We start from the raw sequence: 15,669 nt of genomic DNA, 5'->3' as shown, positions 1-15,669 counted from the left end.
TATTCTTATGATATAAACCTAAACAAAGTCCCAGTTCAGTTGCGTAGTTGTTGAGTTGTTTTCAGTTGTTTGGGGTTTTCTTAGCAACGATACTGGGGTGGTTTGCCATTTACCTCTCCTCTGGCTCATTTTATAAATGAGGAAACTGAGGCCAGCAGGGTTAAGTGATTCATCCAGGGTCACACAGCTAGTATGTGTCTGAGGTCAGGTTTGAACTCTTGTTAAATAGACCTTTCTTGAATGACAAAGCTATCTTTAGTGCTATCTTTAATGAACTCTCCTTGGTAATTCTTGGAAGATAGAAGGGAGTTCACATTCAGGGAGTGGTCTACTTGGATCTGGAAAACTGGATTATTAGTTAAATCTGTACGGCACTTTTCACTAGGTAGACACAGCTCCCAGCCAGAAGGTGGCCTCATGCACCGCTAACCGTGATGCTTCCCTTTTCCGGGGGAGTTATAGCAGAACCCTGTTATCTTGTTAAGCCATCTGTAGGGTGTGGGTCACCAGAACTGTGCCCCACACATCCCCCGATCCACTGGTATGGCATCCGAAAAGAAACCATCCTGGCGGTGGGCATCTTCAAAGCCTAACCCTGTAGTCCTTCCACTGGCAAGAAGTTCAAATTAATTTGTGGGCAGAGAGAATGGATGGAGAGCTTTCCTGGGTGCGGTGGGGGAAGGGGCAGCTGTGGTTTGCTGAGGTGTTGTCCCTTCTGCAGGGGTGCCAGACAGCTCTGTGACTTGGCCTGGGCCACATTTGAGAGCTGTTCTGTGATTTCTTTTCTAAGTCACTGAGCAGAGAATCTCAGCTGCGGCGCAGCGGCGAACTGCTGGAAGCCCGAGCACATTTTCCCCATCGCCATTGTCCCAGCTTTTGCTTCTTTCAGGCTGATGGAGGCGGAGGAGGAGGGAAGTGTTATCACCGTCAGCCAGAAAGAAGGGCCAGTCCGAAAAGAACCAGATAAAGGATGGAGGGAGTGTGGGCTGAGAGAATGCGGAAGGCAGGCATCTCTCAAACAATTCTTTGTGGAAATAAGCTCTCTGGAACTCCAGCTGCATAATCGGATATAAAATGAAGAGAAATAGTTCTCAGAATTTCATGAGTTCTCTCTATTTGGGACTCAGGCTGCTGAGTCCCATTTTACCTAGCCCCACGCGTACCCTTCCAAGGGTCTTACACCTCACACTCTCATATATACTTCTGGTTGTTCCACGAACAAGACACCCCATCCAGATTCTGGTCTAGGCATTTCCTCTGGCTGTCCCCATCTGGACTGTTCTTCCACTCCTGGCTTCCTTTAAGTCCCTGCTAAAATCCTACTTTCTGCAGGAAACCTTTCTGGACCCCTCCTAATTCTAATGCCTTCCCTCTGTAAATTACTTCCGATTTATCCCTGTATATAGCTTGCTTTGTATATATTTGTTTGCATATTGTCTCCCCCATTAGAGTGTAAGCTTCTTGAGAGCAGGAGCTGTCCTTTGCCTCTTTTTGTATTCCTGGCACATAGCAGGTGCTTAATGCTTATCAATCAATGAAAAGTCCAGCTTCTGTGGAGCTGGTTTCTAATTTTCCCTGTTATACTCCCTAAAAGTACGACCTTGAACAAGTCAGGACCTCCCTGGGCCTCAGTTTTCTTGGTTTTCTTGTCTGTATGATGTGTGGAGGTTGGACTAGATGGCCTCTAACTTTTTTTCCAGCACTAAATCTATAATTGCTCGAAGTACAGGACAGTAACCCTTCTATGAAACACAGCTTTGCATACTTGGTGATGTCATGGGTCACTTTCATAGACTGATGAAGGTGTTGAAGATAGATAGAAAGAGAGAGAGAGAGAGAGAGAGAGAGAAACATATGAATGTATATATGTATATGTAGCTATATCTATCTAGCTATCTGTTAATCTGTCTGCCTGTCTATCCATCTCTGTCTTTTTTTTTTATCACTGTCTCTCTCTAGCTGTCTTTGTCTATCTATCCATCTATCTCTGTCTATCCATCTATCTCTCTGTCTATCCCTCTGTCTATTTTTCTATCACTCTATGTCTCTAGCTGTCTATTTGTCTATCTGTCTCTCTTTCTATCTATCTGTCTGTCTTTCTGGCTGGCTATCTATCCATCTATTTCTCTGTCTGTCTATCTGTCTGTTTATCTATCCATCTGTCTCTCTGTCTATCCATCTCTCTATCTGTCTATCTATCTGTCTGTCTATCCATCTCTCTATCTATTTGTCTCTCTATTGCTCTGTCTGTCTGCCTGTCTCTCTACTATCTATCTATCTAGACACACACACACACACATACACACACACACACACACACACAGATTTAAGTGCTTTCCATGTGTCAGGTGCTAAGGTAATCACTAGTGATAGGAATAAAAACAAATAAGAGAGTCCCTCTGCTCAAAAGGTGTGTTGCTGCTGCTGGATATTGGTGGAGATATTCTACAGGCTGCTGGCAAGAGGGAATGAGGATTTGCAAAGAAGTTTGGTCTGAATATTTGAGAATTTAAGAATAATTTGAGTTGTTATGATCATTGAAGCAATGGAAGCAGATGAGCTCACCCAAAGAGAGAAAGTGTATGAACAAGGGTCTTTAACACTATTTTGTGTCATGAACTCCTCTGACAGTTTGGCAAAGACTACAGACCACTTCTCAAAATAATGTTTTTACTTATTATTATTTTATAATCCATTATCTTCTATCTTAGAATCAATACTGTGTATTGGCTCCAAGGCAAAAGAGTAGTAAGGGCTAGACAATGGGGGTTAAGTGACTTGTTTAGGGTCACAGAGCTGGGAAGTGTCTAAGGCAAGATTTGAACTCAGGACTTCCCATTTTCAGGTTTGGCTCTCAATCCACCAAGCCACCTAGCTGCCCCCAAAATAATGTTTTTAAATACATAAAATATTTAAGGTTACAAAGGAAACCAATTATATCGAATTTTAGTCATTAAAAGATTTTCAAAACAAGTTCGAGGATCCCAGGTTAAACCCTCTTCTGGAAGAAGAAAGCCTAGAACAGAGCCCAGGAACACACATGAAAGGTCACTGCAGATTGGATGATGATCAAATATTAGTTCTGTAAGAATATAAAAATGTACATATATCAACATATATGAATGCATGTGTGTGCACACATGTATGTCTTATCCTTGAACTTATTTTAAAAATATTTTGAGACTGATTTTAATAGAATTGATTTTTCTTTGTATTCTTATACATTTCATTGTACGAACATAAAAACATTCTGGAAAAGAGTTCATGGACTTTATCCAAACTGCCAAAAAGAGTCTGTGACACATTTGTATGTACATATAGCTATATACACACTAGCTATATGTATTACATATTCAATCAGTCAACCAGCATTTTATGTACATCTGTGGCTTGCCAGGTGCCAGGCACTGCGCTAAGAGCTGGGAGTCCAGAAAAGGCACAAACACTGCCCGTGCCCTCAAGCTCTCATTCTGTTGAGGGAAACAACCTGCAAACAAGTCTGTACATACAAGAAATATACAGTCTAAATGGATGAATCTCAGAACTACATTTTTATGTTTGACCTCACAGGGTTGCTATGAGGAAAGTGCTTCACAATCTTGAGGGCTCGATAATTGCAAGTTATTATTATGGTGATTAATAATAATTATAAGAACTAACATTTATAGAATGTGCACTAGGTGCCAGGCACAGGGCTAAGTACTTTTTCTATTATGATCTCATTTGATCCCCTCAATAACACAGAAGTAGGTGCTATTATTATTCCTGTTTTACAGATGAGTTTGAAACAGAAGCAAATTGCCCAGGGTCATAAATAATGGGTCTGAGGCTAGACTTGAAATCAGATTTTCCTGACTCTAGACTGAGCACTGTACTCACTACACCATCTAGCTGTCTCTTAAGTTTAAGAAAAGGTGGTCTTATTCAGAGGAAGAACTACAGGAGAGGAAACACAGAAGAAAAACAACCTCTTGAACACATGGGTTGATGCGGTCACGATTTGGGATGTAGACTCGAAATGACCACACCAATGCAACTATCAATAATATGGAAATAGGTCTTGATAGATGACACATGAAGAAACCAGTGGAAATGCATGTCAGCTATGGGGGTGGGGGCAGAGTTGGGGGATGAAGGGGAAAAGTAAGAACGTGAATTATGTAACTATAGAAAATTTTTCTAAAAAATAAAAATAAATTAACTGGGAAAAAATGAATAAAAATGGAAAAAAGATACTATAAAAAAAAGAAAAGAAAAGGTGGTCTTCGGTATGGTTGCATAGCTCAGTGGATGGAGAGCCAGGGGACAGTGGGTTCAAATCTGACCTCAGACACTTCCTAGCTGTGTGACCCTGGGCAAGTCACTTAACCTTATTGCCTAACCCTGACTGCCCTTCTGCCTTAGAACTGATGCACAATATCAATTCTAATATGGAAGGTAAGGGTTAAAAAAAAAAAAAGAATGAAAGGCAGCCATATGGGAGAGAATTAGAAAGGCCCCATATGATCTCAGAAGACTAAACCAGGAGTAGCCACGGGTAGGAATTAGGAGGGACAAGGGAGGGTGTGAAAGGGTTTGCAAAGAGGATAATTTAGTTTTGATATCAGGAAAAATTTCCTAACTATGAGAACTGTCCAAAAGTGGAATGGGCTACCTAGAGAGCTAATGGGATAACCTTCTCTTTGGAGGTCTCCAAGCAGAGAATAGATGGTGAACATTGGGTCTAGTTAGTGAGAATTTCTTTTGTGTGTGAGCTGGACTAGATGGCCATGTTAGTCCCCTCCAACTCTCAAATACTATGACTGGATATGGATTGGATCCGTACAAGAAGGGGACCTTTGGGTTACCTGGGTCCCTGCTTCTCACTGTGCACTATGGTGCCACCTAGCTGCCACAGCATGTGCTACCAGTCCTCGTGGAACATTGATGTTGCCTGCTTCAGGAAATGAGTGATGGGAAAGATGGCGGTGGGGAATCTGTCCCTTCCTGATTCAGAGCTTATACAGCATCCTGACTGTTTCCTGTTAGCTCCTGGAGGTCATCAAAAGCCACTTCAGTTTGGTGGCTGTGCCAGAGCTGCTGAGTGAGGATACAAAAGGCTTGAACAGTTGAAATCTCTTCTCCTTCTTTGAGGGCTCTCAAGTGAGAGACAGAAGATCTGCTGTGAGCCCCTGGGGAAGGGGTGCTCTCACCCGTGTGGCCATGATCCTATTGGTTTTTCTGATTCTGTTACATTTATTCTTTCCTGATATTGGGTCTGTGAGTATTGGAGATACTCCAGATACAGACAAAATGAAGATTCCGTGAGTTCCAAAAGGCTGGAAGAGCCACCATTAGCCCAGCAACATGATATCCTGATGGTAGCCATAGCAGCCAACCCAATGAAGAACCAGCCCTGAGGAATGACTTGATAATATTTGTATTAAAAATATTTATATGGGAAAATATTTTATATATTTATTATATGGCAATATATTAAATATATAATATAATAATTCAATCCAACAGTAGGTTAAGGTTGGCTCAGCAGCAGAAATACCTGGTCTTGTAAGTAAGGAAAAGACTTCTCCAGGCCAGATATGAATTTAGGAGGAAGAATATTTTGTGGCAGGCACTTTATATCTAAGTCCATTCTCCATAAGGACTGAAGAGGTAGTAGGCTCCCAGGTTGTGAAGCTGTTATACTTAGGTTCTTTTGATGTCATTTGGTAAATTTCCATTTATAACTACTAATTGGGAGGCAGCTGGGTGGCTCAGTGGATTGAGAGCCAGGCCTGGAGATGAGAGGTTCTGGTTTCAAATGTGGCCTCAGACACCTCCTAGTTGTGTGACCCGGGGCAAGTCACTTGACCCCCATTGCCTACCCTTGCTACTCTTTTGCCTTGGAACCAATATATAGTATTGACTCTAAGTTGGAAGGTAAAGGTTTAAAAAAAAAACCTGACAAGATGGGAGAGTGAGCCAAGTGTGCCTATGTATCACACAGAGCTAAAACGAACAAAAAACTAGACCTTTTCCTTAAAGGGATTTATAATGTAGGAGGAAGATATGACCTGTGCACAAATAACTCTAAGATAAAGTGTCATGGGGCAAAGAGACTTAGGTATTCTAGAAAAAAATTGAGAGGTGGGAAAGAGGTCACTTGCAGTTGAAAGGATCAGGAAGATTTCATTCATCAAAGTTAATTCTCTTTCCATTACAAAATTCATTCACTTCCTCTGCTGAGATAGCACCTAAACTGAGCTTTGAAGGATGAGAGTGACCAATGTAATGGAAAGAGAACTAACTTTGGAGGCAGAGAAGGCTTTCAGTGAGTGGTATAAGAATGAATTATTTTTGAGTTTAGTAAAGTGGCACAATGGCTAGAGTGCCTGACTGAGTTAGGAAGATATCTTCTTGAGTTCAAATCCAGCCCCAAGACACTTAACTAACTGTATGACCCTGGGCAAATGACTTAACTCTGTCTGCCTCAATTTCTTCATATGTAAAATGAGCTGGAGAAGGAAATAGCAAACCACTCTAGCACCTCTGCCAAGAAAACTCCAAATAGGGTCACAAAGAGATGGACACAATTGAAAACATGTAAACAACAACCTCCTTGGGATTATGTGAGGGAGGGGCAGGTGCTAGACTAGATGTGGGAGACAAAGGTATGAAAGGAGAAGGCAGGACAAGATAGGGAACCCACAAACAGTTCAGTTTAGTGGGAGGGTAAGAAGAAACGAAGGAAGAAGTGTCAGGGAAAGGCTAGAAGGATGAGGTTGAATCAGATGGTTGAAATGCCTCAAATTTTTAGACTGTATTTCATCAAAATTGAGAAGCCTGAGGTCCCCCAAGAATCATCACCTTGTCTAAGGTCTCAAACAGCCTGGATTAGAAACTAGATCCTTTAACTTCAAATCTAGCCTTCCTTTCATTCATTTACAGCAGTGGTTCCCAAACTTTTTTGGCCTACCGCCCCCTTTCTAGAAAAAATATTACTTAGCCCCCTGGAAATTAATTATTTTTATTTTAATAGCAATTAATAGGAAAGATAAATGTACCTGTGGCCATCACTGCTCCCTGGATCGCTGCAGCACCCACTGGGGGTGGTAGCGCCCACTTTGGGAATCACTGATTTACAGCATGCCGCCATCATGCTGTAGTAGAGAACCCAAGGCTTTTACAAAGGGGAACAACTTAAATTAGATCTACTCACTCAGAAGTTTTTTGTAGTTGTGGAAAGAATGGAACTTAAGAGGGAGAGAAGAGAGACTGAGGCAGGGGGAGATCTCTTAGGAGGATATGCAAGGAAAACCTGACATTTGTTTTACCTCTCAGGAAGACCTGGGTTCAAATTATACATGCCTACACATCCATACATATTTCTCTCTCTTGTTGTGTGTATATGTGTGTGTGTGTGTATGCTGCTAGGTGGCAATGGATAGAGAACTGGGCTCAGAATCAGAAGATTCATCTTCATGAGTTCAAATTTAGCCTCAAACACTTACTGGCTGTGTAATCCTGGGCAAGTCACTTAACCCTGCTTACCTCAGTTTCCTCATGTGTAAAATGAACTGGAGAAGGTAGTAGCAAACCACTCCAGTATCTTTGCCAAAAAAACCCCAAATAGGGTCACAAAGAACTGGACATGATTGAACAACAATATAAACAGATATAAAATCTGTTTTATATAAAAATATATAAAAATATATAAAATATGTTATATATCATATATAAAATATATATAAAATATAAAAAGATAGACAGAGATAGATAGATAGATAGATAGATAGATAGATAGATAGATAGATAGATATTTCCTTCTTTGGGCGAATGAGGACATTCCTTCTTTACCAAAGGGCTTTTAAAGTTTAACTTCTGGACTATAAGCTAAAAAAAAACCCAAAGTGGCAAAAACAACTCTTTCTCCAACGGAGAAGAGGTAATACCTCAGCTGAGTCCCCCATAGACGCAGTATCTATTGAGAAGCAACATAGTTTTGATGGGCATCAGGGAACATTGTAAGAAGACACTAGTGATCTTGTGTCAGAGGCATGCGCCCTATTCTGCACGTGTGCTCCCATTCACATGCATTCTTTCCACTAATGTATGTTTGTGTGTGTATGTATTTGGGCCAGAGTATGCCTCCAGTTTATGGGAAGAATGTTCTGTTATTACATTTCATAGTGTGAGATTTCCACTAAATGCATTTATTTTGTTGTGTCTTCTGCCTGAGCAGCAGGAAAAGTAGCCATGTTTGGTGGGGCCTCTGAGCTGTTACATCTCTTGAGTGCACGAAGATCACAGAGTATCCTGATCCTGAGATACCTTATCTGTGGGGGGTAGAAGGTGTCCCAGCTATTAAAATAGCCTGGTGAGAAGGGCCTGAAATAGGTAGAACATTTTGTATGAAACAGGGAGAGGGGATTTTTGTTGTTCAGTCGTTTCAGTCGTGTCCAACTCTCCTTTGGGCTTTTCTTGGCAGAGACACTGGAGTAGTCTGCCATTTCCTTCCAGATGAAGAAATTGAAACCTTGAGGAGTTTAGTGACTTTCCTAAAGTTATACAGCTGGGTAAATATCAGAGACAGAATTTGAATCCAAATCTTCCTAGCTTCAACCCTTTCCCCTATGACATGCTACTTCCAATGCTTCTCTTCCTCGGTCTGACTCTTCAGCCACTACTCGGCACTGGTCTCACTTTCCTAAGCTACAATTTGATAGGAATAATGATTTCCTAATGATCTGGCTCCAATGCCTCGTCTCAGCATCAATGTACATTTTTGTCAGGGGGAGGGAGATAACTAATTTGCTCTATGACCTAGCTGTGTGACCCTGGGCAAGTCACTTAACCTTTATTGTCTAGCCCTTATTACTCTTCTGCCTTGGAATGGATATTTAGTATTGATTCTAAGACAGAAGGTAAACATTTAAAAAAAGTGTGCTATAATATGAGCTCAGAAATGAACTTTCTTGTTTTGAAACTGAACCAAGGACCAACTTTGCCCAGGATATACTTGTGAGGTAAGCTCTCCACACCCATGAAATTCTTCTGGAGATGACTCAAGAAGCAAAGACTATGCTCCTGGGAAGGGCTGGCATTCCAAATGCCGGTGAAAATCTCAAGTTATTCCAAAGTTACTCAGAGTTAGAAAGGAACACAGAGATCCTAATAATCCTAATAATCATTTATGGAGCACTTGAAGGTTTTGTGAAGCATTGACATATATTATCTAATCTGATCCTTGCAACTACCCTATGAAGTAAGTGCTATTATCCTCCCTATTTTATTAGTGAGGAAACTGAGACTGGTAGTGGCTAAGTAACTTGTCCAGAGTCATATAGCTAGTAAATGTCTGAGGCAGGGTTTGAACTCGGTTCTTCTTGAGTCCAAGTCCAGCATTCTATCTACTAGGCGACCTACCTGCCTCATCTCATCCCCTTTGTACTTAAAAGGCAGTCCTCTCTACAATATCTCAGAAAAATTATTCCCCAGCTTTCTCTTGAAGATCTCCATTGATAAGGATTTCCCTGCCTCTCAGGGCAGCCTATACCACTACTGGGAAGCTCTACATATTGGGAAGTTTTGCTTCATATTGAGCAAAAAGCTGCCCCTTTCTAAGTCCACTGCTTGCTCTGGCGCTGCCCTCTGGAGCCAAGCAAATCAAGGCTAAACACTCTCTCCTTCAGAATTAGAGGATAGCTACAATGCTCTCCCTCCCTGCAAATAACCTCTTCTCTTGACTAAACATTTCCAGTTCCTTTATTTGGCCACAGGTTTTAGCAGGAAGGGACCTATACATGTCCTAGATTCTAAAGCTGTTAAGGGACTCTCTTTTTTTAAGCCCTTACTTTCTGCCTTTGTATTGATTCTAAGACAAAAGAGAGGCAAAAGCTAGGCAATCAGAGTTAAATGATTTGCCTGGGATTAAACAGCTAGAAAGTGTCTTGAAGTCAAATTTGAACCCAGTTCTTCCTGATGACTTGAGGTCTGGTACTCTATCCACTGTGCTACCTAACTGCCCCCATTTTTATTGTTGTTGTTTGGATTTTTGTTAAATGATTTTTGAAAGGTCATATAGCTAGTAGCCAAGGCAGAACTTGAACCCAGGCCTTTTGACTATGAATCTTTCCATTATATTCTGAAATTATGATGGTTAAAGGTACCATGATGCTTATCATTCACCATGTTTGCAAATTCAGAATCATTCTTGATCTCTCATCAAACCTCTGTCCAACAAGTTCCCAAGTCCCTTTTGTTCTTCTTCTACAACATCTCTTGTTATCTTTCCCTCTCCTCCGTTTATATGACCACCACCCTACCTAGTTCAGCCCCCCCATTGCCTCACTTCTGTACTATTGCAGGAAGGTTTTCATTAGTTGCCCTGGTTCCAGTCTCTACAATCCATCCTCTGTACAATTGCCAAGTTAAAATTCCCAAGACTCAAGTCTGGCCATGCCAATGTTCTGCTAAGAAATCTTCGGTGGCCCTTTATTACCACTGGAATAAAATATGAACTCATCAGCCTGACATTTAAAGCCCTGTCTAGTCTGGCTCCAGCTTGCCTTTCTAGATATTTCATTATTATTATTATTGTAAACTCTTACCTTCTGTCTTAGAATTGATAAGGGCTAGGCAGTTGGGGTTAAGTGACTTGCCCAGGGTCACACAGCTCAGAAGTGTCTGAAGTCAAATTTGAACCCAGGTCTTCCCAACTCCAGGCCTGACTCTCTATCCATTGTGTCATCTAGCTGTCCCTAGATATTCCATTATTAAGGGCCCCTCCATGAACTCTACAAACCAACCTACTAGCTCAGACTTATATTTGATATTCCATTTCCCACATTTCCATTGTCCATGCCAGCCATCTAGCATGTCTTATGTAAGTTTTAAATTAATATCCAATAACTCCAAGTACTACATTTTATAAGATTTATTAATAATCACTTGAAGTAAAAGAAATAAAAGAACAAAAGTAAAAACCTGAGTAAAGAAAAGTTTTCCCAGTCACGTCTGTGGGAAAAGAGCGAGAGGCAGGGTTACACACAAACTTTATCTCCAAAACATAACATGAAAAGAAAAGTGGGATGCTGGGAGTTAGAGTTCTGGGGAGCAGATTCTAATTATACACTTAGAATGCACTCCCTCCTCTCATTGATGCCTCTCCAAATAATTCCTAGCTGGGGCAGTTAAGTGGCTCAGTGGATAGAGCCAGGCTTAGAGACAGGAGGAATGGATTCAATTCTGACCTTAGATACTTTTTATCTATGTATGACTCTGGGAAAGTCACTTAATCCCCAATGCCTCAGTTTCCTCATCTGTAAAATGAGCCAGAGAAGGGAACAGCAAACCACTCCAATGTCTTTGCCAAGAAAAACCCCAAATGGGGTCACAAAGAGTCCCACATGACTGAACAACAACAACAAAATTTAATAGCATCCATCTTTTGGAGACTGCCATCCTTTAAGTGAGAGTCTTATCCATCCCTCTGCCCTTGGTCAAGAACTCTATGAAAAAATCACATCAAAGAAAGAATGAAACCGAAGAGGGATCTTTCCTGGGGACACCCTGGGAATCTCCATTCTCAGCACCCTTCATTCTCTGAGCTGAACAGCAAGCCAAAAAGCTGCATCGGCCCATTGTGCTTGCTTCTACTTTCTTGCATTGGGAGATTTGGTAACAGATTCTAAGGGATGATGAATGCCCTCTTTTTGGAAATTGCGATTGGCTTTCATTAGGCTCACGTCTCTGGCATACAAGATCTGACCCTGGAGGATTTGTTTACTCTTGGACAATGATGTAAGGAAGATCCTCTAGCTCCATTAGAGTCTATTTTAATCTTTCAAGAGCACTCATCACTGGGCAGGAAGGAACTGGATCCATTACCTTCCACACCAGCGTTATGTCATCAGCTACTTAAGCAGAAGGCTGCTATCTGCTCTTCCAGGAATGTGTGGAGGGAAGAGGAGTGGAGATGGGGGAAGGAAGGAAACCATTGGGGAGGGGATTGGAATGAGGGGCAGAGGTATTAAAGAGGTACCTCTAGCATAAAAAGGTGAGTTATGGGCAGCGTCATAGGAAACCTTGAAGTTTGCAACCCAGTGATCACAACAGGGCAAGGACTATGCTCCTAGACCTATAGTCTGTCTCCCTGAGGATGGCATGATGACATGGATCACCAGCTCCTGGGGTCCATTCCTTCCCCTTTCCCTATTCTCTGTTCCTTCTTCCCTGCCTCTCCCCTCACCAAAGGCAGGCTGCTCTCCTATTTTCCTATAGGTTGTCTCTGTGATTTGAGCATCTGCCCTTTATCTGGACTTCCAATGATTGACCCTCTGAAGGGTGTTCTTTTTTAAATTAAATTTTATTGTTTTAAGTCAGCAAAAATTTAATTTAATTTCATCACATCCCCCTCAAATGAAGATAAAAGAAAAATAAAGTATCTATTATAAACATGTATAGACAAGCAAAACAAAATTCTTCATTGACCACATATATATACATACATACATATACATACATATATTATATATATGCATGCTTACACACTTTTCCTTCCATTCTCTGAATCTTCACCAATTAGGAGGTGGATATCATGTTTCATCATTAGTGATCTGGAATTATGTTGAGTCATTATGCTTATGGGAGTTTCTGCATCTTTCAAAGTTGTCTTTACAATATTGTTATTGTATTAATTGTTCTCCTGGTTCTGTTCACTTTGCATCAGTTCATACAAGACTTCCCAAATTCTGAAACTCTAACCTTCATTGTTTTTTTATAGCACAATGGCATTCTGTCACATTTAACACCATTACTTGTTTGACCTTTCCCCAATTGATGGGCACCATCAAAGGGTGCTTTATACGGACTGCAAGCTAATGACTCAAACATATAGCTCTCCTAGAGATAAACTTCTCCCAGGAAAACAAGGTCCTCTTGCTTGACTCTTTTATCCCAAGGCATGAAAGGGGGTAATTGGAACCATTTACATTTTGATCGGATAAGGACAAAAAAAAGAACATTATGTCTTGGACCTTAGCTAATTAAACAAACTAACAAACAACAAACAGAAAAAGAAAAAAATCTAGACATGTATGTTAATTTGTCTCTTATTTCCTTCTGGATCTGTGTGATGGCCTCTTCCAAAGATATGCACTGAAAAGTATTTAGCAAGATCAGAAGTATAGACAAATCTCTCAACCCCTCACCCCTCTCTACCACCTTGGTTCCTGGGAGGATAGAGTCAAAGAAAGTGATGACAAAAACATTTCCACTACTGACTTCACTTCCAGATGTGGCAGAACTGGTGGATGGCGCACTCATTTACAGGGTGGAGTGTTCTCAGATGCTGGCTAAATTCACTGCTGGGATCGATCCCACAGATCACTCCTCCATGGCAATGCTCCGCTGTGAGCTCAGCTTGCCCACAAACTCTACTTGCAGACTCCCATCCCTGGATCTCCTATGGCTCTTTCAACCTTTCAGAATTCATCTACTATACTCTTAAGAGCAGGAAAGAATGAAATACAACAGAGATAGAAAAACAACACTTAGTTTTATTAAGTAGAGAAGGTAAATATGTGGAACAAAAATATAGTGGAATTTCCTTGAGGAAAACGATTAAAAGTCTTAGTTTTCCTAGCAAACAATCAACTGATATTTCTAGGATTCCTGGTTGTTTTTGGACAACTTTTGACCAGGTACCTGGAGAAATAATATCACTGATACAGCATTTCCCTCCACGTTCACTAATATGTAATTAAAAGCCATTTCTAGGCCTTGGTTTTCCAGTTTTAATTCATAGGTGAGTGTGTTTCATCAACCAACCAATGTTTATTAAATTCTTATTATACGTCAGGCACTATGCTAAGTCCTTAGGATACAAAAATGGGTAAAAGATAGTTCCTGCCTTCAAAAACCTTACAGTCTAATGGGAGAGACAACGTGCACACATATGTATAAAGCCAGAATATAGGTACTGATGTTAAATGTAGATAGACCATGTAAAAATATTCTAAATTAATTAGTTAAATAAAAATTTCCAAATTAAAAAAAGTAAAAATAAATAATAATAAGGGGCCACTAGGTGGCTCCGTGGATTGAGAGTCAGGCCTAGAGATGGGAGGTCCTGGATTCAAATGTGACCTTAGACACTTCCTAGCTGTGCCACCCTGGGCAAGTCACTTAACCCCTACTGCCTAGCCATTACTGCTCTTTTGCCTTGGAACAAATACACAGTATTGATCACCTAAGATGGAAGGTAAGGATTAAAAAAGAAAAGAAAAGAAAGTTCCTGGAAGACAGAACCCATTTTGCCTTTCCCTTTGCATATCCAATATCAGCACAGTGCCTGATAACAGTGGCAGAGCAGCCACTAAAAATCCTTGTTAGATTGATTACACTTTATCCTCTGCATGCTTGTGCCAAATCCTGCCTGTATTTGCAAGATGGGTGATGGTAGTACTTCATGGAACAGGGTAACACTTACTAGACCATAAATGATGATAATAACCAACTGAACCAAAGAGCCACATACAATATAGGGGGAAGGGGATTGGGAACTTCAGAAGGAAGAACATGGGGCTGAGTCTTTTCTGTTCCACTGATTGGCTTCAGACACATTCATATCATGATCCAATAAAGTTCTGAGCTTAGGGAGAAATTGGGACATTAAAGCACTGTTGATGTAGCTGTGAACTGATCCAACCATTTTGGAGAGCAATTTGGAACTATGCTTAAAGAGCTATAAAACTGTGCTTACCTTTGATTTAGCAATACCACTACTATGTCTGTATCCCAAGGAGATTTTTTTTAAAAAGGGAAAAGGTTCCATTTGTACAAAAATATTTCTATCAGTTCTTTTGGGGATGGCAAAGATTGGAAATTGAATGGATATCTATTAGCTGTGGAATGACTGAACAAATTGTGGTATATGATTGTAATGGAATATTACTGTGCTATAAGAAATGATGAGCAGGATGCTTCCAGAAAAACCTGGGAAGATCTACATGAAATGATGCAGAGTGAAGTGAGCAGAACCAGGAGAACATTGCACACAGTAATAGCAATATTGTATGATGATCAATTGTGAAAGATTTAGTTTTTTTCAGCAATACAAAGATCCAAAACGATTCTGAAGGACTTGTGATGAAAAATGCTATGAACTTCCAGAGAAAGAATTGATGGGGTCTGAATGCAGATCAAAGCAGACTGGTTTTCACTTTATTTTATTTGTACGTGTTTTTATTTTATGGTTTTAGTATTTAGTATTTAACATGAGTATTCTCTCACAACATGACCAATATGGAAATATGCTTTATGTGATGTATAATCCTAGATCAAATTGCTTATCACCTTAGGGAGGGAAGGAAGGGAGGAGAATACAATTTGGATCTCATAATTCTGGAAAACATGTTAAAATTATTATTACATGCAATTAGAGAAAAAAAGATTTTCTTATTAAAAATTGTACTTCATTTCAGATCTTAAGACTATTAAATGAATAATTTTTTTTAAAAAGCATTTAAAAAGTGTTTTCTGTATGCTAAACACTGGGCTAAAGTTCCATGGATACAAACAGAAAAATTGGGATAGTCACTGTTCTCAAGGATTTAACATTCTAACTGGGGGAATAATACATAAATACTTTATCTCTGTTACCTGCCCTTTACGTTTTGTAATTTCATC

The 15,669-nt window shown here is 40.3% G+C and overlaps 1 protein-coding gene across 1 annotated transcript in view; it reads left to right on the top strand.

Moving 5' to 3' along the window:
• Positions 1–434: 434 nt before the first annotated feature.
• Positions 435–15,669, top strand: part of NDFIP1 (Nedd4 family interacting protein 1) — a 156,991-nt gene continuing 141,756 nt past the window's right edge. Inside the window, exon 1 of the mRNA XM_044659872.1 lies at positions 435–572. Within this exon, the coding sequence (XP_044515807.1) occupies positions 435–572 (138 nt within the window). The remainder of the gene's footprint in view (positions 573–15,669) is intronic.

This window comes from Gracilinanus agilis, chromosome 2 (assembly GCF_016433145.1).
Source record: "Gracilinanus agilis isolate LMUSP501 chromosome 2, AgileGrace, whole genome shotgun sequence".
In the NCBI taxonomy this organism is placed as follows: Eukaryota; Metazoa; Chordata; class Mammalia; order Didelphimorphia; family Didelphidae; genus Gracilinanus; species Gracilinanus agilis.
This window is presented reverse-complemented; position numbering and strand designations above follow the sequence as displayed.